Source organism: Diceros bicornis, chromosome 29, assembly GCF_020826845.1.
Source record: "Diceros bicornis minor isolate mBicDic1 chromosome 29, mDicBic1.mat.cur, whole genome shotgun sequence".
In the NCBI taxonomy this organism is placed as follows: Eukaryota; Metazoa; Chordata; class Mammalia; order Perissodactyla; family Rhinocerotidae; genus Diceros; species Diceros bicornis.
In genome coordinates this window covers 28141235-28165484 of record NC_080768.1, presented here as the reverse complement: position 1 = coordinate 28165484, position 24250 = coordinate 28141235, and the positions used below count along the sequence as shown (strand labels likewise).

The window sequence follows — 24250 nt, the reverse complement described above, 5'->3', positions numbered from 1 at the left end:
TTCTTGTGTTTAGCCTACAAGTATATAGCCAATATATATATATTCAAGAATTATTCAGGTTAGTTCTCCCCCTTCCCCCACCTTCAATGTGGTTGTATTATTCATGTGAAATATATTTAGATTCATTTGTTTCAGCTTGGGGTCTCTCTGCATCCTTGCTGTCTTCACTTTATCTCTGTCTATGTATTCATAGCAGGTAAAAACTGTTTCACCATTTAAAAAGTTAAAGTTGATTCGTCAACCCACCATCTTTCTGTTTACCCATATAAGAATAATTTTATGTATGTTGACTAAAAAGCTGAGGACCCATAATTTTAACACACTCCGCCCCACCTGCTGTGACTTCTTGATACTGAACCGGTAGAAGGACGCTTCTAAATAACCAAAGGTTTTTAATGTTGTTTATTGTAGTTAATTTTTAATTTAATTTTCTATTTCTAATTGAAATATTTACAAAAAGGAGTAGGGGTAAAGATAACTGGAGCTAAAATTGCTGGAATAAACATTGCTATAAAGGTCAGTTAAATTCACGGCCTGAACGTAGGGGAGGGGAGTGTTCTCAAGGCTGAATTGTGTTCGATGCCTGGCTTCTCCTGGTGAGTCCTGGGCAGAAAGCCTTTACAAAGTCCCAATGTGGACAAATTCAAATGTTTAAGAATACTATTCCATTTGGGTGAACCATATGAACCTCTACTGGAAAGTAACAGACTGCCCCTACCACTCATTCCAGTGTCGGTGGACTCAGCTCTCCTCTTAGAGACAGGCACAGGTTACCCGTTTTTTCTAGAACAAAGGTCATTTCCTATCAGAATCTCCTGGCGTTTCACACACATGCCATTCTGATCCAGTAATCCAGTGGATCTGAGGGATACGTACTGAACCAGATGAAAACTTTTTTTTGTAGAATAAAAATAGTAAAGTAGCAGCAATTTCATAAGATTCAACTTAATATGCTGAAAGAGTTTCCTGGTTGATTCTAATCAGCTTCTTACTGCCCCTTTCTCCACACCCAACTCCAAATGAAAACCCACTTCTGCTTTAAGGAATGTGGGGCATCCAGAAAACCCTGCCTAGCCAGGTGTCTATGCTGAACAAGAGAAATAACGCTCTTTAAGTTACAGGTTTTAACCAATTCACTCTGACATTCTAAAATAGAATGAGAATAGTCTGTCACCAGAAACTATGTATATAGTACAATAAAATCTCAGTGTATGAAAATCCACTTTGTAATAATCTGCTCAGTCCTTCCCTAGCCTTGGGAAACTTCTAACCTTTATAGATGAGGTCAATAAAATCCCCATTTTGTGTCCAGGAAATAATAAGGAATCTGAGGAAAGGAGCTCAAGTCAAGGTCAAACTTACTTAGTACTGATCCCTCTCTGACCTTGTAATCTAGTCACAGTACCTGGATCTTGCTTTATATCTCCCTGCTACACACCACCCTCCTTATCTTGGTTTCTGGTACTAAACTCCAGACCCTCTGAGGGCTGGAGTTCTGATATGCCTCTTCAGGTTTCCCTAAGCAGAGCCCCCAGTAAATCTCCAGGGCTGCTACCTAACCTACTGCTAGAACCTCCAAGATCAGAGCTCCACCAGGGGGTAGCTGATCTACCTGGTGCACTGCTGGCCTTTCTTATCACTGATTGATCCTGAGCTATGACAACTTTTTATGTTTTTAGTTCTCTTTTTGAGGGTAGTGATTATTATCCTACAAGGCAGAAGAAACCAGATAGTACAGTGGGATTGGGGGGTGGGGTGGTAAAGTGATTTCCTTCTAAATTATCAGAATTATCAAGCATTAAACAGAAAAGTTGAACCAACACTGCTAATTTCTGTTAACAGTGGTACATAAAACAATATCCATGGGGAAGGAAGAACTAATTCAATTCTCAGGAGTAACCAAAGAGAACAGCATACTCTGCTGATGGCGTGGGGGTTTTGTAAAGCATTTATATTCTAATTCATTGAGATCATGACTTGATTGAGCTTTAGTAAACAACTACCTGATTTCTCTGCAACCAAGAAACCAAGAAGGCCTCTTCCATAACCACGTTACTGCTCCAACACCAGTTCCCTCCACTACAGTTGACTAGAACAAGGTAATAAAAGCTAATAAACTAAATAATAAATAAATAAGAGAATGATTCTTATTATCTATTCTTGTATATGTTGTACTCCAAAGCTTTCCAGTCCTAACAGTATGTGGGGGAAGAGATGGGCAAGAGATTCAGGGGTTGGAGGTAGCTTAATTATACTATACTACATTCAAAAGATTTTTCATTCAACCACAAAAATCTACTTGAGTCCTCTTGCTAAGTGATGAAACGAAGTCTATTTTATTTATGACTTAAGTTTCTATTTAATTTATTTAATGTTGATTTAACTGAAAATTCAATGTTCTTATTTAAAAAGTTGCTGAAATAGCATATGCTATTATAGACATTTTTAATAATAGCTTTATGAAATATAATTCACATACCATAAAATTCACTCTTGTGTACAATTCAATGATGTTTAGTATAATCAGAGAGTTCTGCAACTATCACCACTATACAGCTTTAGAACATTTTTATCACCTCAGAAAGACACTGTGTACCCATTAGCAGTCATCCTTATTCTTCCCCCCCTTTCTTCTCTTCCCTCACCCCTCCAACCACTAATTTACTTTCAGTGTCTGTGAATGTGCCTATTTATTCTGGATACTTCATATAAATGGCATCATACAATACTTGGTCTCTTGTGACTGGCTTCTTTTACCCAGAATCATGCTGGGTAATCCATGCTGTAGCATGTAGCAGAACTTCATAGTTGTTTATTGCTGAATAATATTCCATTGTACAAATATAGCACATTTTGTTTATCCTTTCATCAGTTGATGGACATTGGGTTGTTTCCACTTTTTTGGTTGCTGTGAACACTTGTGTACAAGTTTTTGTGTGGACATATGTTTTCAGTTCTCTAGGAGCGGAACTGCTGGATCATATGTTACCTTTTTTGAAGAACTGTGAAACTGTTTTCCAAAGTGGCTATATCATTTCCATCCCACCACCAATGTATGAGGATCCCAATTCTTTCACATCCTCACCAACACTTGTTATTGCCTGTCTTTTTCATTTTAGCCATCATAGTAGGTGTAAAGTGGTCTCTCATTGTGGTTTGGATTTGCATTTCTCTATGCTATTATTTGGTTACAAGGAAAGGAAATAACCTGGGGACCACAAATCTTTCAACATATAAAAAGGAATGAAGTAGAAATAACTAACTTTTACCTTATACAAGTTAAAAACAAGTTAGAAATATAAAGCGTTTTCTGAAAATTATTGCTAGACATGTCATTCCCATCAGAAACTAGGAGGTATCCAGAGATATTCGGAGGTCTCAGCGGACCAAAATATATTTTTGATTTTCTGAATACTGTCAGCTCTCTTCTACAGGCAGCATAAAACCTTCAGATTAGAAACAGTCTCCAGGCAAGATATATGCCAAAGTTTCCCTAGGAGTCTGAAAACAACTGCTAGATTCAGTTGGAGCCTTAAAATGACTCAATGACAGGTCAAACAGAAACACCCATCTGGGTAATCTAACCGTTACAGTGGAGTGGATGGGGCTCATCCAGAGGCAACAGTGTGAAGGGAAGTTAAAGGAAGAGCTGCATGTTATACATATAAATAGAAAAGATGACTGGAGAAAAGGAAATGGGAAAAAAATCAATGCCACAATTTCAAAAATTTCTCCCAACTCAATACTATTTCTGAAAATGAATGAGCAGAAATTTTCTACCATTTATAAAATGTCATTGTATCTCAAGTGAAAACTTGTGATGCCCAAACATTTCTTAAAAAACAAAACTATCTGTAAGTAAAGATCACAGAAGTGGGGAGCTAACAGAGAACTGGGTCAGATTCTCTGATGCTAAGTAGTAGAGGGTTATCTACATAAAGCCTGAAATTCACAGAATTTTAGTACTGAATTTTTGGGGGACCTCCTAACCTAGTAGTTTTCAACCATGGGTGATGCTCCTCACTGCCCCTACCTCCTACTCCACATACTCCTTTGGGATACTTGGAAATGTGTGAGGGTGTTTTTGAGCTTTTACATGACTGAAGACCATTCTGGCATTCAGTGGGCAGAAGGCAAGGCTGTTAAAAGTCCTACAACGAGCAGGTCAGTTCCATACAATATAAGAACTGGCTCATCCAAAATGCCAATAACCTCCAACATAGAAGAAGAAATTAAGATTCAGAAAAGTAATCTGCTTAAACTTCCAGCCAACTATTGGTAGAATCCAGATGAGAATTCAATTTTCTGACTCCTGTGATTGTGTGCATCTGTGTGTACATTACCGTTCTGTGAAGTTCCTTATTTTACAAAGACTACATTATTTTCAGATAATAATGGAAGTTGTTGTTCGGTTTCCACTGTGCTGAAATTTAGGTAGACGTGGGTTCCAACAGGGAATGAACAACTGAGGAGAAGAATTCGTCAGATGTAAACCATATTTCATACTTTTCCTAAATAAGGGCATTGCTTGCAGAATCATCAGGACTGTTAATACAACAGCCTGTGCTGCTGGGTCATTGCCCATTGAGAAACTATCAGACCAATTACGCCTTGTTCTTTTTCTTAATCCAGCTACCTCAAAGTGCTTGCCCTGGATTTACCTTAGAATAATCTGATTTACTACTCATTGTCCTCCTTGCCTAAGCAGAGTCATTTGAAAAGAATGTGTCCCTCTCCACTGGCAATATATCTAGATTATACCTTAAGAAAGAGACTCTTTCCAAGGGCTCTCTGTAGGTCTATGTGGCCATTTGGGTTGAAGCTGGGCTAGGAGTCCAGGTACAATTCCTTGCTCCATTGCCAATTTAAGTCTTCCAGTAAGCATTAGGTTCCTAGATGTCTTGTATTCCCTTCTGGTTTTTAACCCCTTGAATCAAAAAAAAAAAAAATCTGTATAATTTTGTTTCTAAACCAGATGTTCTACAAAACAGAATGAAATTTTATCCTGCTTTGAAAGTTTTAGTGACACAAAGGAATATGCATCAGTGTCTAGCCTAGAATGTCTCCAGAGGATTGTCCCTGATTTCAAGCCTTTGTAATTTCTCCTCTGATAATATTTTATAACAAGCTCAGGTCTCTGAGTGTTATAACAGAATAAACTTGGCCATGATAAGAGAAATTCATTATCCTTCACTAGCCATCCTGGGTCTAAAATAAAAGGATTTTAATATTTCCTATTGACTAGGCCACTTCCTAAAATACAGTTTATCCTTGGCTTCACTTTTATTTGTGTGAACAAACTGTAGCACTTAAATTCACACCCTCTCACCACTAAGTCAGACTCTTATGGTGAAAACTACAAAGTGGTTAAGGATTTATCTGTCCCAATAACAAAATGAGGAAAATCTTGTTTCTGCCCCCCAAACCCAGAAGGACTAGAAAAGCATCTAGAAGATGGTCCTGGTGGATCCCCTTCCACTTATCGCTGAAGGCAGCAAGAAAACTGGTTCTCCAGAAGTACCAACAGCTGTAGTTAATGACAGTGACAATTATAAAGGAGACACCCCAATTCAAGCTCACAACCGATTTTGGGTGGAACCTCCTCCCAGATAAGGGGCTTAAATTGTCGCAATTGTGTGGGCTTTGAAGTCTGACTGCCTGCATTCAAATCTACCTCCACTGTTGATCTTCGGTATGTTGTTTAACCTTTCTGTGCCTCCGTTTCCTCAACTATAAACTGGGAATGATAACAGTCCATACCTCATAGAGTTGATTGTAAGAAAAAAATTAGTTCTTCTTGTCAATGGTTAGATTAATGCCCAGCATACGATAAACACTCCTGTGGCCCAGTGCTCCTCAGTTAAGGAGCTGCTCCTCCTAAACACGGACTGACGGGTTTCTTGTCCTTCGGACTTTCTGGAAAAGTGCTTCTACCACTTGTAAAAGAGAAAGATGAGATTCATACTCAACTCTGAGATTCCCTCAACTGGAGGAAGCAGCAGGATACCTGAGCTGCTGTCTGAGCTGGTGCTGTGTAGTTTCAGAGAATTCTTTTATTCTATCTGGTTTCATTTCTCCTACAGGGAGCTGATGTGCATCCTGCTTCTCTTGCTCATTTCTGTTGGTTCACACAGTCGGAGTAGCTCTTGGGGGACTGGCTGGTAATTGCAAAGATTGTATCCACTTTGTAGGAGAATCAGGTAGAAGTACTTCAGAGGTATCTGGGTCTCCAGTTGACCTGACCGTCCACCCCAGCTAAACTTATTTCTTTTCCACTAAAGCACATTTTTTGTTAGCCAGCCACCCCTGTGTACACAACGATGCCCTAGGAGAATCTGCTTTGTATAGAATAACTATAAAGTCATGATAGAGCCTTTGAAGAAGCTATAAACTCAATCTTTAACATGTCAACAGAATCAGAGTCACACAGAGTTTATTTTCCAAAGGGTTGAGGGGGCATGATTGTTTGAACTTCTGCCACTATGTTCTCTGACTGTCTTGAAAAGGATGATTGAAAGACTTGGGCCCTGACAGTGTTAGGAAGGGGATGTCTCCACTTCAAGCACGGTCACTTACCAATTAAAGCAGTATTTTACAGTGACACTTTGAAATAGATAATATTACACGGAAAGAAACATAGGCCAGAGTGCAGATGGTATTCTTTCATTCAGGTATCCTGACGTTAACATTTTTACTCCAAGGATTTTGAAGGTAAACGGGTCAACTGTTCTGGTAGGGATAAAAGCACCTCTTGGGATCCTTAATACACACATACTAAATGCGACTGGTGCTGCCAGCAGTCCCTTTCATCTAGAGTCCTCATGCCTCCTCCTCTCGTGTCTCGCTGTCGGGCCAACGACTGTACCCATAAGCATCCCCTCTTTCCCCTGGGGAAAAAGGTAGCAGCTGTGTGACTGCTTTTCACTCCTGCTCCTTACTGAATGTAGGCACTCAAACAAATGGCACTCCCAACAAAAGCTTAAAAGGAAGGAGATCCTGGGCAACAGTTTTCATTTGGTTCAGTTTTCGACCCTGAGAAGATCTTGAGGTGATATGGGGCAAACCTACAAGCCCACTTTCAGTGGTCCACATCTGCTTAATATTGGCCCATGACATTCTAGTCGGATGTCTGTCACTCCACTGGACATCAGAAAAACCTAAGAATTTTGATGGCTGACTTCAGTTATTTGGAAACCAATAAGGAGGTTCTGCCTCAACCAAATACTTCCCTGTACTTGTCCACAATCTTATGGCTGTCACAGCAAAAATTTCAGGGATTAAAGTGATAGCCTACGAAATGTAGGATACAATCCATCTCTGTAAATGATTTCTAGGTTATGTAGTTCATCTCTATAAAGCCCAGATTATGGGCTTAAATCAGTGAGTTTGGCACCGAGGAAAAAAGAAAACTAAACAATAAAACTAACAAACAAAACAAATCATGACCCTATTCTTAGCCATAGTCTACATTACTAAACCAGGCCAGTCTAGAAAATATACGCCTTTGGCCACACAGTATATCCAAAGAAAAAGCAAGGGTGTTTATGTGCAAATTCATGATCAATTATAGCTACAAAAATAGCTTAAATCTTTTTCTAGTGAGGGTAAATTGAGAGCACCACTTTCACTCATAAAGGCCACATGTGTGCTCATACAGCTTACGCAAAGTACAAAACCCAGGACTAAACTGGGAAGGGATGAGTTTTTAAATACTTACTAATTACATATCCAATATGTCATTAATAGATGACTATACAGGTCCTTTAAAGATAAAAGGGCTACTGTTGTTGAGACTAGAGTTTCAAGGATAGTGTTAGCTCTTCAAGGAAAAGACTAATCATACTAATTACACACTAATCTTCTAATTATTGAAAAGAAGGAAACAGATCTGCTTCTGCATCTAACACATATTAGGAGCATGCCAGGCAAAATAAGATAATGGTTGTGTGTGTTTGTGTGCATGAAAATACTCTATGAACTCTGAGATACGTTGGATGATTAACATTGTGCAATATAAAGAGTCTTAGTATTATAAAAGCCAAGTATTTCTGTGTCGATGTAGAAAAGCATATGAAGAATAAATCCTACTTGTGAGGTAGGCAGGCTAAGAGAATACATTTAACACACTTTTCTTTTAGGTTCACCTGAAGTGCTTGTTAGGTCATTTGAGGACCCATCTTAACTTTCTGTATGTGCTTTAAAGACTATTCTGCAAAGTTTACTTTGAGTGAGGTGTAGAAGAAAAAAAGAAACGGGGGTGGGGACAGGACAGTGCTGATATAAACAAACCCTACAACTGAAAAAAGACAGTTGCCTAAACTTTCCAAAACCATTTTGAAAAGACTTCCATTTAAAGATCAGACACAGCCCACAGAAGGCCTCCAAGTATATTTTTTACAGCCCTGTTGCTGCTTTCCAGTTTTTTAGCAATGAACACCCCCTCTCCCAACAGGATCCAGGGGATAACCAAGTTTAGGTAATCCTAACAAAGTTAAATACCAAGAGGAAGTGGAAAACATGTACATTCTAGTTATTCATTTTTAAGCTGCACAACAGGATAACGGCAATTCTTTAGAAAGAAAAGGCTGCATGCACTACATTTAAAAATTAAAAATGTTTTTAGAAGTCAATGACTTTATATCCTCAGCTTTACTAAGGATAAAAATGAATGCCATCTACACCAATAAATTTTTTATTTTTAGTCCTCAAAGTCACTAATTAACACCACTACAGATACATCAATCCATAGGCAGGAAATCTGTTCTCTGATGCAGTAAAAATACAGAAATAGGGGAAAGAGGGTAGCATTTGCTCCTTAAACCTGTTTTTAAAAAAAACTAGCACAGACCATCGAATGGCTTGCAAGCTCTTCCAACTAAGACTTTGGGGCTTAGGCACGAGTTAGTTGAAAAGAATGTAAACAGCGAAATCCAAACTTCGGAAGTTCACTGCAAAGTACTTCCTGTGCTGCACAGGGAGCCAAAATAAAGTGAGTCAAAACGGATCTCACTTCTGAGTAACTTCCATCAGCGCTCTTCCTCCATGCTAATGTATCACACCTCAAGGCCACTGACTGGTGATCTGAACAAGGCTGGGGCTGAATTTCTCCCTGTCCACAAAAAGTCTTGTCTAGACAATAAACTCTAAGGCATCCCACTGGCTGCTAAATAAAATAGTTTATACAGAATAGAAGTGGGGGTCTTTGGTTTTAAATAGATTCAACTGGAACCCGAAATGGAGAAAGATGTGCACGATTAGCTTGACAGAATAAAAGGGAGATGAGCCCGTGTTTGCTGGGCTTACAATATTTTGAAGGCTTTAGAATATTAAGGACAACATTGTAACTTTGTTTCCCCCAAAAAGCTCCAAGGAAGGACTAATGAATCATCTTACTATTAATTACATTATAATACAAATCAATGTTGAGACATACTCTGAACCCAGAGGAATTTGGTATTCCATTAAAATTATTTCAAAATCAGTCTGTAGGAAAGGGGACTTAAGGAATAAAAACCAGTCCTTTGTGAAGGTCATCATCACCATCAATTATCAGAATTTTTTTTTACCATTTATTCAGTGGTAGTGGCTTTAAAAATACCTATCTCATTTATTTGATCCTCTTACCCTTTGAGATGGGTATTGTCAACAGAATATTATGATCACTGGTTACCAAGACACACTTTCCTTGCTCTCCTCTTGGCCTCAATTTAGAGATTTAGTTCCTTTTCACAGGGACCAACATACTTTGTTGTTGTTAGCGCTATCAAGTCGATTCTGACTGCTAGCAATACTGTGTACCGCAGAGCAGAACCCTGCTTGGTCTTTTTGCGTCATCCTCTCACCTTCCAGCACTACATCAGACAACGTTCCATTGCTATTCACAGGGCTTTCACAGCCAATTTTTTGGAAGTGGGTGGCCAAGTCCTTCTTCCTAGTCTGTCTTAACCTGGAAGCTCTGCTGAAACCTGTCCAATACCATAGGTGACCCGCTGGTATCTGAAATCCCAGTGGCACAGCTTTCAGCATCACAGGAACACGCAGCCACCACAGTATGGCAACTGACAGACAGGCGGTGCGCTTCCCTGCCTGGGAAACGAACCTGGGCCGAGGCACTGAGAGCGCTGATTCTTAACCACTAGACCACCAGGGCTGGCTACAAACACACTAACAACACTTAATGTTATGCATAAATACATAAAACCACCCTAACACATCAAACACAGAGTACATTTTTAATATCAGTGAATTAAAATTCATTTTTAGGATTGATTTAAGTCTGTTTCAGAATTTGGTGAACACCCCTACAGATAAAACCAAGAAAACACAGTGAAGTATTGGAAAACAATGTCTTACTACTACAGTTACCGAGGACACCCCAAAGCCTGAAAGCCTTTCCTCCACTGATTTTGCCACTCATTTGTTTAGCATTCTAAGATGTGCAAACAGTTAGCCATTCTCTTTCATAATCTGCTTGTTTGCTGTTTTCATTGAGGCGTATCCATGACCTGTAACCTTGAATAGTCTTTCTGACTTTTATTTACTGTTCCTTTATTTGCACATTACATTGGCCTTCTAAATGAACCACAAAATTCTATGAAAAATTATACTGTAATATGGTGTGAATTCTAATTTTTATTCCTATTTTTGAAAGTATAGAAACAACACTTTTATACTTTGCCTGTTTTTGCTCCTTTGTTCTAAACTTTCTGCCTGAGAATGTGATGTGAATTCCTTTCCATCTAAACGTATTTTCATTTCCCATAATACATTTCCAAATTTATTCTTTAAGTTCTATGTATTTATTCATCCATTAACTTGAGTGATGTCTTGTGTAAGGCAAATAAAGAAGAAAATGGATTTAAATGATTCAAAATACAAGACAACCACTGCTTACCAGTTTACACTAGGAATTTTCTACCCACCTGCATTTTGTGGGGAAATTATTAGGATCTTTTAATTTTAAAACATTAATCTTTAAAATTAACTAGCACAATGGCTAGAAAACAAAAACATATACTTTTATGCCATGTCCAGTGGTACTCAAGGTACCCCTTAATTTTTCAAATTATTCTCTATTGAAACTTATCATTACATTTTTAGAAGAGAAATTTTAGTCTTAAAAATATATTCCATGGTTTATTTTTCTATAAATATTAGCCTTTTTAGACAGATTTTATTATTTTTAAGATTCTAGATTAGTCTAATCATGTTCACCAAAATTCTATTTCATTTCTTATTCCTCCTATTCTCATATTTACAATGCATCAGATATATATTTTTTCATATTCTGGAAACATTTACTCTATTTCTTCTCCTCTGCTTATTTTTACATATAAAAAAATCGTTGACTACTTGTATTTTTCTCTCTCTCTCTTTTTTTTTTTTGGTGAGGAAGATTAGCTCTGAGGTAACATTCAATGCCAATCCTCCTCTTTTTGCTGAGGAAGATTGGCCCTGGGCTAACATCCACGCCCATCCTCCTCTACTTTATATGGGATGCTGCCTCAGCATGGCTTGACAAGTGGTGCGTGGGTCCGCGCCCAGGATCCAAACCTGCAAACTCTGGGCCACCAAAGCTGAGCGCGTGAACTTAACCGCTACACCACCGGGCCAGCCCCTCTCATTTCATTTTTTAAAAAATGTTTCTATGTAATAATTATTAAATGTCTACTAAAGCAGCAACAAAAGTTTGCATTTAATTATAAAAAAAGAAAATACTTCATATTGTATATACCCGTAAGGAAATAAGAGTACAATAATTGATAACCGTCCTGTCGAAATACTCTATTCCACTTTAAGGGGAGTAAGTCCCACTCCCACTCCCCAAAGCTTTAAAATGCTCCAATGCATTCCCATTACAGAGTAAGACAAAGGGTTTCAGCTTTGTGGACCAAAAGTTCAAATCCGTGTAGATTATCAGAAACATTAAGCCAGTGTGGGAGGAAGCTCTGTGGCCCCTAGTCATTATGACGGTATGATCATTCACTAAGAAGTAAGAGTGATTTTACAACAAAGACAGTGATTTAAGCCACCAAAATGTGCTGCACTGCAGAACAATCAGTAATGTGGATGGCCTAGAGAGCTGAGATCTTTGGTTTTAAAACTCGCTTGGCTCCTTAGCAAAATGAATCCTAGCAAATAACTCATTCTTTGCACTTCCTCTTCCACAAATGTTAACTATATTCTCTACTTTCATCTAGAATAGAGGCAAATAGATTTTCAGCATTTCTGAAACACCTGAAGAACCATGGAGAAAGGGAAAGGTCAATATGAGATAGCATTTTTAAAAGGGAGTCTAGATGAGTTCAAACAAGTAGACCCTCAAAAGGTCCACAATGCCAAGTCTGAGGGCAGTTACACGTAGCCATGTAATATGTGATGAACTATTTTACCCAGAGAAGAACTGGATGAACTCGAGATTTCCACATATACTTGTCATTGGAATATACACTGGTTTATGTGTGAGAACCTCTGCTGCTTCTTGCCTATTTCTTTGGGGACAGGATGATGCTAACATTTCTGGGTACTTTCCTTCTTCAAACTTCCTTAGGATTTCTTTTACTAGCATTGCATTTTCCAGTTTCCTATGTGAATGCTTAATAGATTTAAATAACCTACTTTTCTTCCTGCAAAGACTAATTGGGAATTGAGCAAATTCCTCACACTCATCTTCATTTGTTTTTTCAGAACAAGGTTGAAATGATGTGCTGCACCATCCTAGGGAGGTTTTATAACAATCCAAAAATGCGGGACCATCATCAAGAGAGCAGAGCACAGCAAAAAAACAAAACAAAAACGGCTATTTCAAATTTCTTTGAGGGGGCTAGCTGGATTGAGCTGTTTGTCAAGCCCCAAAGTGCATGCAGTCATTCAGAAAAAGAGAGGAATCCAACAACCCTACATCATGGCAGACTGGCACAGGCATAGTCCCCAACCCAGTGATGTCAAATGGCTGCCTTAAAACTCTGCAAGTCCAGAGTAAGCAGTTATAAACAGATTTAACAGATAAACACTAGATTGGACTCATGATCTCATCTGGCAGCCCTGCATATTTCCCATCCAAAAGTCCCAGCTGGGATCACACTAATTGGGCCTCTTCAACCACTTTGAGCAATAGGCTAAGAGAAATTTAGGGAGAAATTTTTAAAACTGATAAGAAACATACTGACATGATGCCTGGTGAGGGGGGAGCTGAGATAGGCCATCTGGATGCTTATGTTTGTGAAAAGTTTTGTTTAGTGGAAATAATTCACTAAACTCACAAGCTGTATAAATATTAAGAACAAAAGTCCTAACTTGCACAACCTGTCAGGAAAACCTGTGATACAGGAAACAGAGACTGTCACAGACTTCTGTGAAACCGAAGCCAAAACGTCTTTGTGCGGCCGGCGCCTGTCTCGACAGCCCTGGTGTCCCTCCGAACTCAAGAGTTTGTACAGCACTTTATGGCTACATCTTTTGACTAAGAAAGTATATTCATGGCATAGGTTCACATTTAGAGCATTGCAAGTGTTTTTGCTGGGTGATTTCCCTTCATACTTTTGGAAGTGAAGCCCTTCTTCACAGATGAGAACCTGGGATAGGAATAATGAATTAATTATACCCAACTGTCTAGAAACTCAGTAGTTGGAGAGCTCAAGTTATTCAACAAAACTGAAATTACGCACAAGGCTGGAATCACTGGATATAAATAACTGTGGTGTTTACTTCAATGCCAGGAATTTATGGAGATGGAAAAAGCTAAGTTTTCCTGATTATATCAGTTGTTTTTCAACATGTGACGCTATCAAGTACCTTTTCAATGTGCTTTCTTACAAACTATTAAAGATTTTTCTAAAAATTCTTTTACCACACACTGTTGAATCAATAGATTTCTTCAATAATCAAGAAATAATTTAATACTATATATCCTCGATTCCTCTTCGGTTTCCACTTATTAAGGTTCCTTTGCATTGGAAGTCTGACTGACTGCCACCTTTTTCCTCTTCAAAAGCAAACTACTTTTCATCTCTTTATTCCAAAATCTCTTTAGACCTTGAGAAAATACCTTTCCTTCATATCTTGTATGTTGTATATAAAAGAAACAAAATACAAGTATTATCTTTTTTTAATTGAATCATCCAAGGGTTGGGTTTTTTCCCTCCCTTCTTTTATTAAAAAGTAAACTATTTAAGGGTAATACAGTTCCATTAATTAGACCTGCCATCGCAGAAAAGAAACGTTACTAATCCCTGTTAAAAGAAACAACATTTTAAGTCACACAGAATTCCAAAAGAACCCAAATCTACCATTGAAATCAGCCAAAAAAGTATTTATTAAGAACCACACGGAGCCAGCCCTGATGGCCTAGTGGTTAAGGTTTGGTATGCTCTGCTTCGGTGGCCTGGGTTCGCTTCCAAGTCGAGGAACCACACCACTCGTCTGTCAGTAGCCATGCTGTGGCAGCGGCTCACATAGAAGAACTGGAACGACTTACAACTAGGACATACAAACATGCACTGGGGCTTTGGGGAGGAACAACAACAACAAAAAGAACCCAATGATCACTTCACACCTACCAGGATGATTTTAATTTAAAAAACATAAAATAAGTATTGGTGAGGCTACTGAGAAATTGGAACTCTCATACATTGCTGGTGGGAATGTAAAATGGTGCAGCCACTATGGACAGGTTTGGAGGTTCCTCAAAAAGCCAAAAATACAATTACCATGTGACTCAGCAATTCCACTCCTAGGTACCCACCTAAAGGAAGTGAAAAACAGGGACTCAAACAGATACTTGTACACCAATGTTCACTAAAGCATTATTTACAATAGCCAAAAAGTGGAAACCACCCAAGTGTCCATCAACAGATGAATAAACAAAATGTGGTATATATCCACACAATGGAATATTATTCAGACATAAAAATGAATGATGCTGATACCTGCCACAACATGGATGAATCTTGAAAACGTTATGCTAAGAGAAAAAAGCCAGACCCAAAAGGACACGTTTCAATATCTAAAATAGGCAAACTAATAGACAGAAAGTAGATTAGAGGTTACCAGGGGCTAGAGGGAAGGAGAAATGCGGAGGTATTGCTTAGTGGTTACAAAGTTTCTATTTGGGGTGACGAAAAAGTCTTGGAAATAGGTAGTGGTGATGGTTACACAACATGGTGAATGTAATTAATGCCACTGAATTGTACACTTAAAAATCATTAAAATGGCAAATTCTGTTATATAAATTTTTATCACAATTAAAAAAATAATGTAACATACCAAAAACCTTTGAATTGTACACTTTAAATGAGTGAATTACATGGTATGTGAGTTATATCTCAATAAAGCTACTTTTAAAAAACACAATGGACTTGCAAGTGCAATGATAATTAGAGATCACTTGGATCAATGAGTCTAGTTTGAGAACAAAGCAAATTACTGTGCTAGCCTAAGCAACGTTTAGTTGTGAAGGCAATTTGTGGTCAGGTACATAGTTTGATTACATCCGACTTTTCTAGTTCTGATACAATAATTTGTAATAGAACCTATGATAAAACCTAGCCCAATAACAACCATTAAAATTTAAATTAGGGGAGGAGGGACATCAAAACAAAAGGTACATATACTCAAGAGTTCACACAACTTTTTAAACTAATTTAGATGAGCGATTCCCAAATACCAGTGTAAGACGATGCCCATTATGGAACTGTACACAAGCAGGGACCAAGATGAGCCTGTTGATCTGAAGTGTTAATTACAAATCACTTATTAAAAGATGATTTCAGGGCCGGCCCCGTGGCTTAGCAGGTAAGTGCACTCGCTCCGCTACTGGTGGCCCAGGTTCGGATCCCAGGCGCGCACGGACGCACCGCTTCTCTGGCCATGCTGAGCCGCGTCCCACATACAGCAACTAGAAGGATGTGCAACTATGACGTACAACTATCTACTGGGGCTTTGGGGGAAAAAAAAAGATGATTTCAGCTAGGCAACAATGGCAATATTAGGGTCTTCACAGTTGGTAGGAATAGCCAGAGATGGTTTAGTCCTACCTGTGCTCAGGGTCTTTATCCTTAGACCTGCCCAACTTCTTGTGTTTCTTCTTAACATTTCCCCAAATCAAATTTTTACTAAACCAGGCTCTCAATATCACTGTATTTGGTTGATATTCCAAAATTACAAGCAAATTCTAAAAATAATTTGATACTTTGGCTTATCACCTCCCCTTGCCATTAGCATGGAAAATGGAAAACTGCTGGTATAGAAATTACAAACGTGTGTGAAGGGTAAAGGATAGGTCAGATATTTTGCTGTCAGGTTAAAGAATGGATGGGGTTTTTAATCATGTGGATTAATGGGACCATAGATAACCTGAAGGGAAGTCTGGGTTTGGATTATTTTTTAGCTTAATTTGGGAGTTTCTGCTATAAAAACAAAATACACTTTATTTAGTTTAGAAGATTTGAGTAACCCTCTGATAAAAATTCAGTGTTACCACTTAATTCAATCTGAGCATGTTTTTTCATAAAATTATCAAATTGAAGCATAATCCAAAAATGAAAGATAATAAATGGATTTAAAAAATCAGTCATTTTGGGAAAAGACTAATTATTAATACTAATAACTGAACCAGATAGTAACCAAGACAGAGAAATAATAACAAGAAGAGAAACTCCAAACATGGAGAAGTGATTCATGACATTGTGAACTATTCTATACAGAGGGACTTACTGGACTGAGGCTTAAGTTTCTCAACAGTGGAATAAAACAAAACATTACAACATGGAATTTTCCCCCAAAGGAATGTGAGGAAGCGCTTTTAAAAGAATCCTGGATGACATGAGGGGAGAAAATTTTGTAATGCCTATGAGCATCGTATGTTTTTAATTCACCAATTAGAAAAGATGACCCTGAAAAGAACATAACACATTGGGTCATAGGGAACATGTGTCAGCTTCATGATTAAGCACATTATCCTGAATGGGCCCGTTTTCTCTGCAGAGAGAAGAAATCCTGCTCCACGATTACATGCTAAACTTTATCGTGGCCATTTGTCCCGGACAATATGAATTAAATAGTCTGTCACTGCCACCAGAAAAAATGAAGCAACATTCCATGGACCAAGCGAGCAGCAAGATGTCGTATAAAGTAGACAGGACTAAGACGCAAGAAGCTTACTTCTAGCTGTAGCTCTAAACCTACACTTCTTGACTGAGCCATTTATCCTCTCCAGGTCTCAGTTTCCCTAACTGTAACAATAGGATGGTTTCTAAGGTACAAAGATGCCTAATACTTTATACATACCAAAGTTAAAAATATCAAGAAAGAAATCAACCAGGAGCCCAATACATGCCCTACACTCACAAGCCAGCCCCTGAGCAGAAGAAAGCTCAAGTTCAATATTCGACAAGTAAATATTAAGAGTCAGCCTTACGTCCACAGAACAGAACAGAATCAGACCTGTTTCACTTGGAGTTCTTCCCAAGTTATCAACACATAAGCAGCAAACAGCATTAACGATTAAGGGAGAGGATGCTGTTAAAGGAAGGCTCACTGCCAGGGAAAAAGAAGGAAGAGCTGAGCACGAGGAAAAGAACCTAACACTGGACCTCAAGACAGGGAAGCACAATGGTCTGGGGCCAGGTGGCACAGAGAGGCTTAAATACCTCTATCACTGTGTTACAGCATGGCTCAATGCCTGATATTTGTAATGATATAACCCTTGAGCACCAAGAAAAATCGAAATTATGTTTGCCATACTCTGCTTAGTAGGTAAGGAAACACAGTTTATGACTATGACCATTTAAAAATTTTAAAAATAAAGTTCTGTTAAAAAAAAAAAAAAAAATCAACCTAGCCCAAAGGGAAATGTTGCCTTCATCAGATGAGAGAAGTTACTATAAAAGCCTATTGTTCTTCAGACAGTGGGTCAGTGACATCTTTACACAGAGAGCAGAGATAAAGTAAGGCAACGGAGAGTCATTCTGTGAACAAGCTTCAACTGCTGTTACTTCCTTTATAAGAACAATGAAAAGAACATGATGAAAACTCCATCTATAACCTAGAAAAACATATAACTTTGAAAAAGTCAGAATATTTATTTCTGCATTTAGAAAGATGCCACCTGGTCAGAATGAAAGAAAATACTGCCTAAATAGAAATCATGGTTTTATCTTTAAGTTTTAAAATTTGGTTATATTGAGAAGTATCAATATATGTATCTTCGTAATGCAAAAATCATAAAACTTTTTATATCAAAACATTTGATTATATACTGTGCTTCAGTGTGTACCACTGGTGCTCAATATATAACATGTTTACATTTCGTTCTGTGTGAGACGAACAGAGTGAGTAAGCAGTTATTCTGACCAGAAGGTCATTTATCCAAATCCAGAAAAGTTCTAAGCTCCAGGATTCCTAAGACATTCCTGTATGTTTTCATCAAAAACCAACAATAACAAGCAAACCATTTCTTCTGAGAGGGTACACATTTTTTTTTTCAAAGCCTAAAAACCTTTCAAGATTGTGTCACAATAGCATCATTATGCTGAGTAAACAGACTCTTTGGAGGCCCTTTCCCTTGAGCCTCCAAGTCATCAGGATACCAGGTGTCTCCTAGCCCTCTCCTCAGCATGATCTGCCTTAGGAACCAGGTGCTCAGAGGAAGAGCTGGCAGGGGCACCTGTAGGTTCCACAGCAACACAAAGGCTGGCAACAAGTTCACAGAAGCCTACATAGATTTTAACCAGTCAAGTGGCCACTTGCCTTTCAAGAAGCAACCTCAACACTTGTGGCCACTTTAATCAACCCTCATTCACAACTGCTTAGGCCAACTGCTGGAGCAGATGGGGCCAGACTCTTCACTGAGACTCCTCACCTGAGGATCAGTCTTCAGCATTTGGAACTAAATTCTGCTTCCTTCTACTTTCTCTCCTCGTGGTTCCCTTAAGTTGTTTTGTTTCTCAACGTACCAAATGGGAAAACTAGTTACTAAAATAAAGCTGGTAAAAGCCTTAAAAGATATGGTGACAAGAAGCCTACAAACCAAATACAGGTATCTCTACTCAATTATAGTTGACTATCATTTATTATATCACAATGTAGAATGTCTTTAGGGAAAGCCATATATGCAAGTTTTTAATCAATCAGAAGAGACTATGACCTGTTTAAAAAAAAAAATCTACATACCTAAAATGAAAATCTCATGAGATAAGGAAAGCCAAGATTTTGATCTACTCTTGGCTTAGGCTTAGCCATTGAGAGTATAATGACGGCCAAACTAAGCTGTACACCACCATGGGATGGGACTGGGCTGAATTAAAATAACAACCACATCATCAGGTATTTTGAGCATTACAGTAAAAGCTAGAGAAAAGCAAAGCGTTATTTAATAGTTTGCACATCTGACCACAATTCTAGGAAAAATCTCTTTAGAGGGCTAATCAAATTGATAAATCCCTCCCTGTCAGATTGAGCAGACATATTGCCTTCATTTGATTTCCTGTCCAAAGAGGTTCTATTACTTCCTACCACCTCATAAGGAAACTCCCAATGATTACATCATTAGTACTTACATTCAAAGCATTCTTTGCAGCTTCTGCTTCTGAGCGACTGTCAAAACTGACAAAACCTACGGGCTGAGGAAAGAAAAAGAAATATGAAAGAAAAAAAAAATCAGGGATGTCCATTTTTCTGGATCAAAAGTGATGTCAAACTGAAGAGCTAAGATAAGGAAGTGACCACAGGCAATGCATAGAAATAAGACAGACAGTCCAGAAGAATGACTCAGTGCCTTAGCCAAATTTCTAACATGAATCAAAGGGATTGTGAGGGTGGTTCTTGAAGGGCACAGCTATGGATCTGGAAAAATCATAAACAAAATCGAGGAGTTGGAAGGTAAGCAGCAGTGAACAAGGGGACAGAGGAAAACTTGGGTAGAGAGGCTCTGCTTTCCTAAGTTGAATTGACTGTACCTCAGTTTCTTCATCTTTTAAAACGGAAAGAGAACCGTTATCACCTTTTGGTACACTATAAGTGCAAGGAATACGACGACACAGAAATAAAATCCCTGTACTCTCACTGTATGATCAAAATTATAAAATGAACATTTCCATCTCAACTCCCAAGGGATACCTTTAAAAAGTCCCGTGTTTAATTAGGTGTGTAAACCACATTGTTCTAAGTAAATAGAGAGGGGTCATAATCCGTTTGGACTCAGTCTCTTTCAGGATGCTTGCAACATAGCTTATTTCTGATGAACTAGAGATTACCTTTTGAGAGATGAAAACTGATTGAGACCTGAGCATGCTAAGTGGTCAGCATAAAAAAAAAAAGGAAGAAAAGAAAGAGAAAAAGCACATAGCTAAAAATTTTCAAGAAGCTTGCAGAACTATCAGTGGCACTGATTACCACTTCCATTCTGCACCTCTGTGCTCCATTCTAGACTCGGGACTTTGCCTGTCGTTATTAGGGCTTTCAGAGAGAGTATGATTCTTTACCATCAGATACTCATACCAATTGTGAAAGGTTGTCTGTTTAACCTTACTAAAAACAAAATAGGGAAGAATTGGGAATAAAAGTGAATTTGGATAATAATTAATCATTTCTTTTGAATATACAGATCAATCCCAACATAACTATGTTGGATGCATTACAATTGCCTTCCTCAGGGATAGTCCCAGACACCCTAGCTGGAGACTATGGAATTACAAATCATTTTCCTGTGCTAATTCCTAACCGATCTCACCCTTAATTTTAAAGCAACAACAACAAAAAATCAAATCCTAATGGGAATTAAAAAAAAAATGTCGAGCCCCAGAAACATTCTTAAAGTCAATTCAAATTTATTGTAGAAGTGATCATTTATACACAAGTGTGAAATTCTTACCTGCTTAGATGTGAGCTTTATAAGAGAACCCTCGTAGCCCTGAAAATAAAGAACCAAATTTAGACAGTAAAAGGAGTAGTAGGGAAAAAAAGCAATTATAATAGTATCTTGCTCAAGTAAAAATGAGTTCTTTATGACTATCGACTAACTCTCCTCACAAATGCCTCTTAACTGGGAAAGCAAATTTTTATACACACACACACACATATATACACACAGGCGTGCGCACATATGCCTTTGTTGGCATACTTGGGGCCTAAAACAAATCAAGCCCTGAAATTCATGCATTTATCTGTGTTTCTTTTCCTTTTTTTTTTTTTTCATGAAGTTAAGCAATGGTAGGAAAATGGGTGTCTCTGTCAATAGCGTATCTTTTTCACTTTATAGAACTAGGAGAGGGAAGGGGGTAAATTTAATAAGTTAGGAAGGTCAGAGTATGTCCTACCTTGGTCATGTATTTGCTATAAAATAATAACAGTGAAACATTAAGACTGTACTAGGTAGAACTTATTAATCAAAATTTCAAAACTGCCAGGGAGGGTTAAGCAGGCAGTGATGCTACATTTTGTTGAGTTCTCTTGCTTATTTATTAAAGCAGCTAGTCTTCATATTGGTATTCTGATTGGAACACACAAAAATCCCCTGTTGGCTTTTTACTCTAGCTCATCCCTCAAGGAAGACAGAAACACTCCCTTTCACTCCCTCCCTTCACCCCTCCTGGCTCCTCAGGATAAGGATAACAAAGTGTGCTTATTTCTGAAAATAATCAATGGTTGGTGGCTTGCACTGATGGATGACATAAGAGGGGAAAAAACATCACTTGACATGATTGACCACGGCACAAATCAGCGCAGAGACAGATTTGCAGACTAGGGTCAGCCTCCAGGGACTTTAATTAAAAGAGGGTTGTTAGGAATGTACCAGGGTCCTGACTTTAGCGTTGGGGTTTCTGGGCAGGATGTTGGCATTGATTCATCCTCATATCTTCCCAGCAGAGAACTATGTTACCAATTAGCTACTGTAAACATTTTACCTCAAAGGCCTTGAGCTCTTCTGGCCAGAGAGGTCATGATTCACAGCCCTGCCTCTTCCTTTTTCAAGGTGCTCTCTGTGAAAAACCCGGAGGTTTAAACACTCTGAAGGCCTCAGAGGCAAAGGACAAATGGATATTTCACTCAAGTAAAACACCACTGGAGATATATATCCTACAGGGATATATTATGCTTGCAAGTCACAAAAAAATAAGTAGTATCACATAATAGTTCAGAACACGGATGGCAGAACCAGATTGCTTGGGTCTGAATCCTGGCCCTGCCATTTACTGTGTGTGTAAACTTGAACAGAATTTATACAACTGCTTGAAGTTTCATTTTTCTCATTTGCAAAAATGAGGCCAACCCACTGTAAAAGATTGTGGTACCAATTAAATGAGATAATGCACATAATGGGCTTACTGGACGAACCTCTTTCTCTCTATACATACAAAACTATAACAGTATTTTGTCCATTAAAAAGATCAATTAGCTTAAAAAGTCCTCATCCTACAAAAGGTACAGATCACTAACAACTGAAACCCTGCAGAAGAAACTCAGGAAATTCTATAAAGTTGGCACTCTCCCCACAACACCTTCTCTTTCTTTCCCACTTCCTCTCAGCTAACCTCACGTCTAACCTTTCTGTTTCCCTCTGTATTGTCATCATTATTGTTGCATTAAGGGGATGGCTGTCAGATGAAGTTATGTTCATTATTACACGGTGCCCTCTTGGCACATAAGCTGGACTCTATTTTATCTTTGTTGGTTTTAACTGGCTGCCCCCTCAACCCTCCCTCTTCCTTTCCTACTCAGCTGTTTTCAGCTGTCACATCCTATTCCCTTTCCTTAAGAAGCTAGATCCTGTCCCTCAACCTGTCTTTCCTCTGTGACTGGGATCTTGCTTCAACCAGGATGGATCTTTTATCAGAAATCAAGATGGTCCATCGCCTAATCATAAGTGTGCCCCGGGCCAGGCATTACTGCTAACATGCCCTCATGGACCAGCTCAGATGCAGGCCCCCAGTTCACTCCTTGAGGGCCAAGGCCTCCAGCCCACATTTTGCCCAGTCCCAGCTTTATCCTATCCTCCACAGGCTAACTAACCTGCAAGGTTTCTCCTTGGCAGCATGGTTATTTCAGCATTAGTCTAATTTCCTGTAACGTTTTCAATCCCAGCAACATTAAGTATCTCTAAAGTAGTTTTATCTCAATAGTCACATTGGACAGGCAACTGCATTAAAAAGTTCACTAAACACCAGGAAAGATTCCCCTCAACTCATACCAAGCAATTCTTTAAAATTTTGTTTGAAATTTAGGACTTCTCTCCCCTGGAAAAAATAATGGTATTAGGTTCCTCCTCTGGTTCATAAAAGCCTATTTAACCTATTATATCTCCAAAGAATAGTATTAACAGCACTATTTCAACTAATAAGGAACTCCTAGGAATAGGGCTTTACTTATATTATTGCATTTGAAATATAAATACATAATCAGTAATTGATAATGGTTTTGGTGATCTGTACTCATAAGAACAATCCCAATTGGCAGAGGATAAATGGAGAGGACAATAAGGCCGTTCTACGTGGAACAGAGACGAATGCATGTTTCTATCAGTAAGAGAAAAGACTTCTCTAGATTAGCTGTTGGAGGGACAAAAGGCAGTTTCAGTGTTTCCTAAGTGAGACTGTGCATTAGAATTGAGTTGTTACAATCTCCTTTACTCATTAACCTTTTGAAAATATCACTTTACAGGTTACTTTCTCAAACATTTCATTTCTTCCTCCAAAAAACCCCCATGAAGCTTATGCACACACTTTTTGTCTCATTTTACAATTTCTGAAAGATAGAAAAGGTACCTTAAATGGTCTGAAAAGCAGATAGAGCTCCCGAGGTTTGATATCCAGAGGGAGACCACTGACAAATAGGGTCCGGACCTGGAAAATAAATATGAGACGTGATCAAAGGAGTGAACAATACAGAGAACAGCTCTCACTTGAGATCTCAAAAACACATTTCTTCAAACATTCCATGACTCTTACCTAATTCGTGCTCTTTCCATGACACAGTGACTACTTTAATGTTAAGATGCCATTAAGACAACTAAGGTGGATTATTCAGAGTGAATTACCTCTAGCTGATTTAAATTTACAAACTGACTTCTCCTTTCCCAACTAGCCATTGCCTGGTTCTAAAAATGGGAGGGGAAGAGAGGGTCCATATAATTAAAATATTAGCTTAAGAAAAAAATGTCATGAGGACAGTGAATCTACCACTCCTCTGCTCTAATCAAATGAACACAGAATGTGGTTCAAAAATAAAATTGAAACAATTTTTGTTTTCTCCTGCT

General features: G+C 38.4%; 1 protein-coding gene across 3 annotated transcripts in view; it reads right to left on the bottom strand.

Annotated features, from left to right (window-relative positions):
• Positions 1–24250, bottom strand: part of RBPMS (RNA binding protein, mRNA processing factor) — a 175580-nt gene that overhangs the window by 78154 nt on the left and 73176 nt on the right. For all 3 annotated transcript variants that reach the window (XM_058525148.1, XM_058525145.1, XM_058525146.1), the window contains exons 2-4: positions 23760–23837; positions 20870–20908; positions 19557–19619 (exon numbers count right to left, since the gene is read on the bottom strand). In XM_058525148.1, the coding sequence (XP_058381131.1) occupies positions 19557–19619; positions 20870–20908; positions 23760–23837 (180 nt within the window). The remainder of the gene's footprint in view (positions 1–19556; positions 19620–20869; positions 20909–23759; positions 23838–24250) is intronic.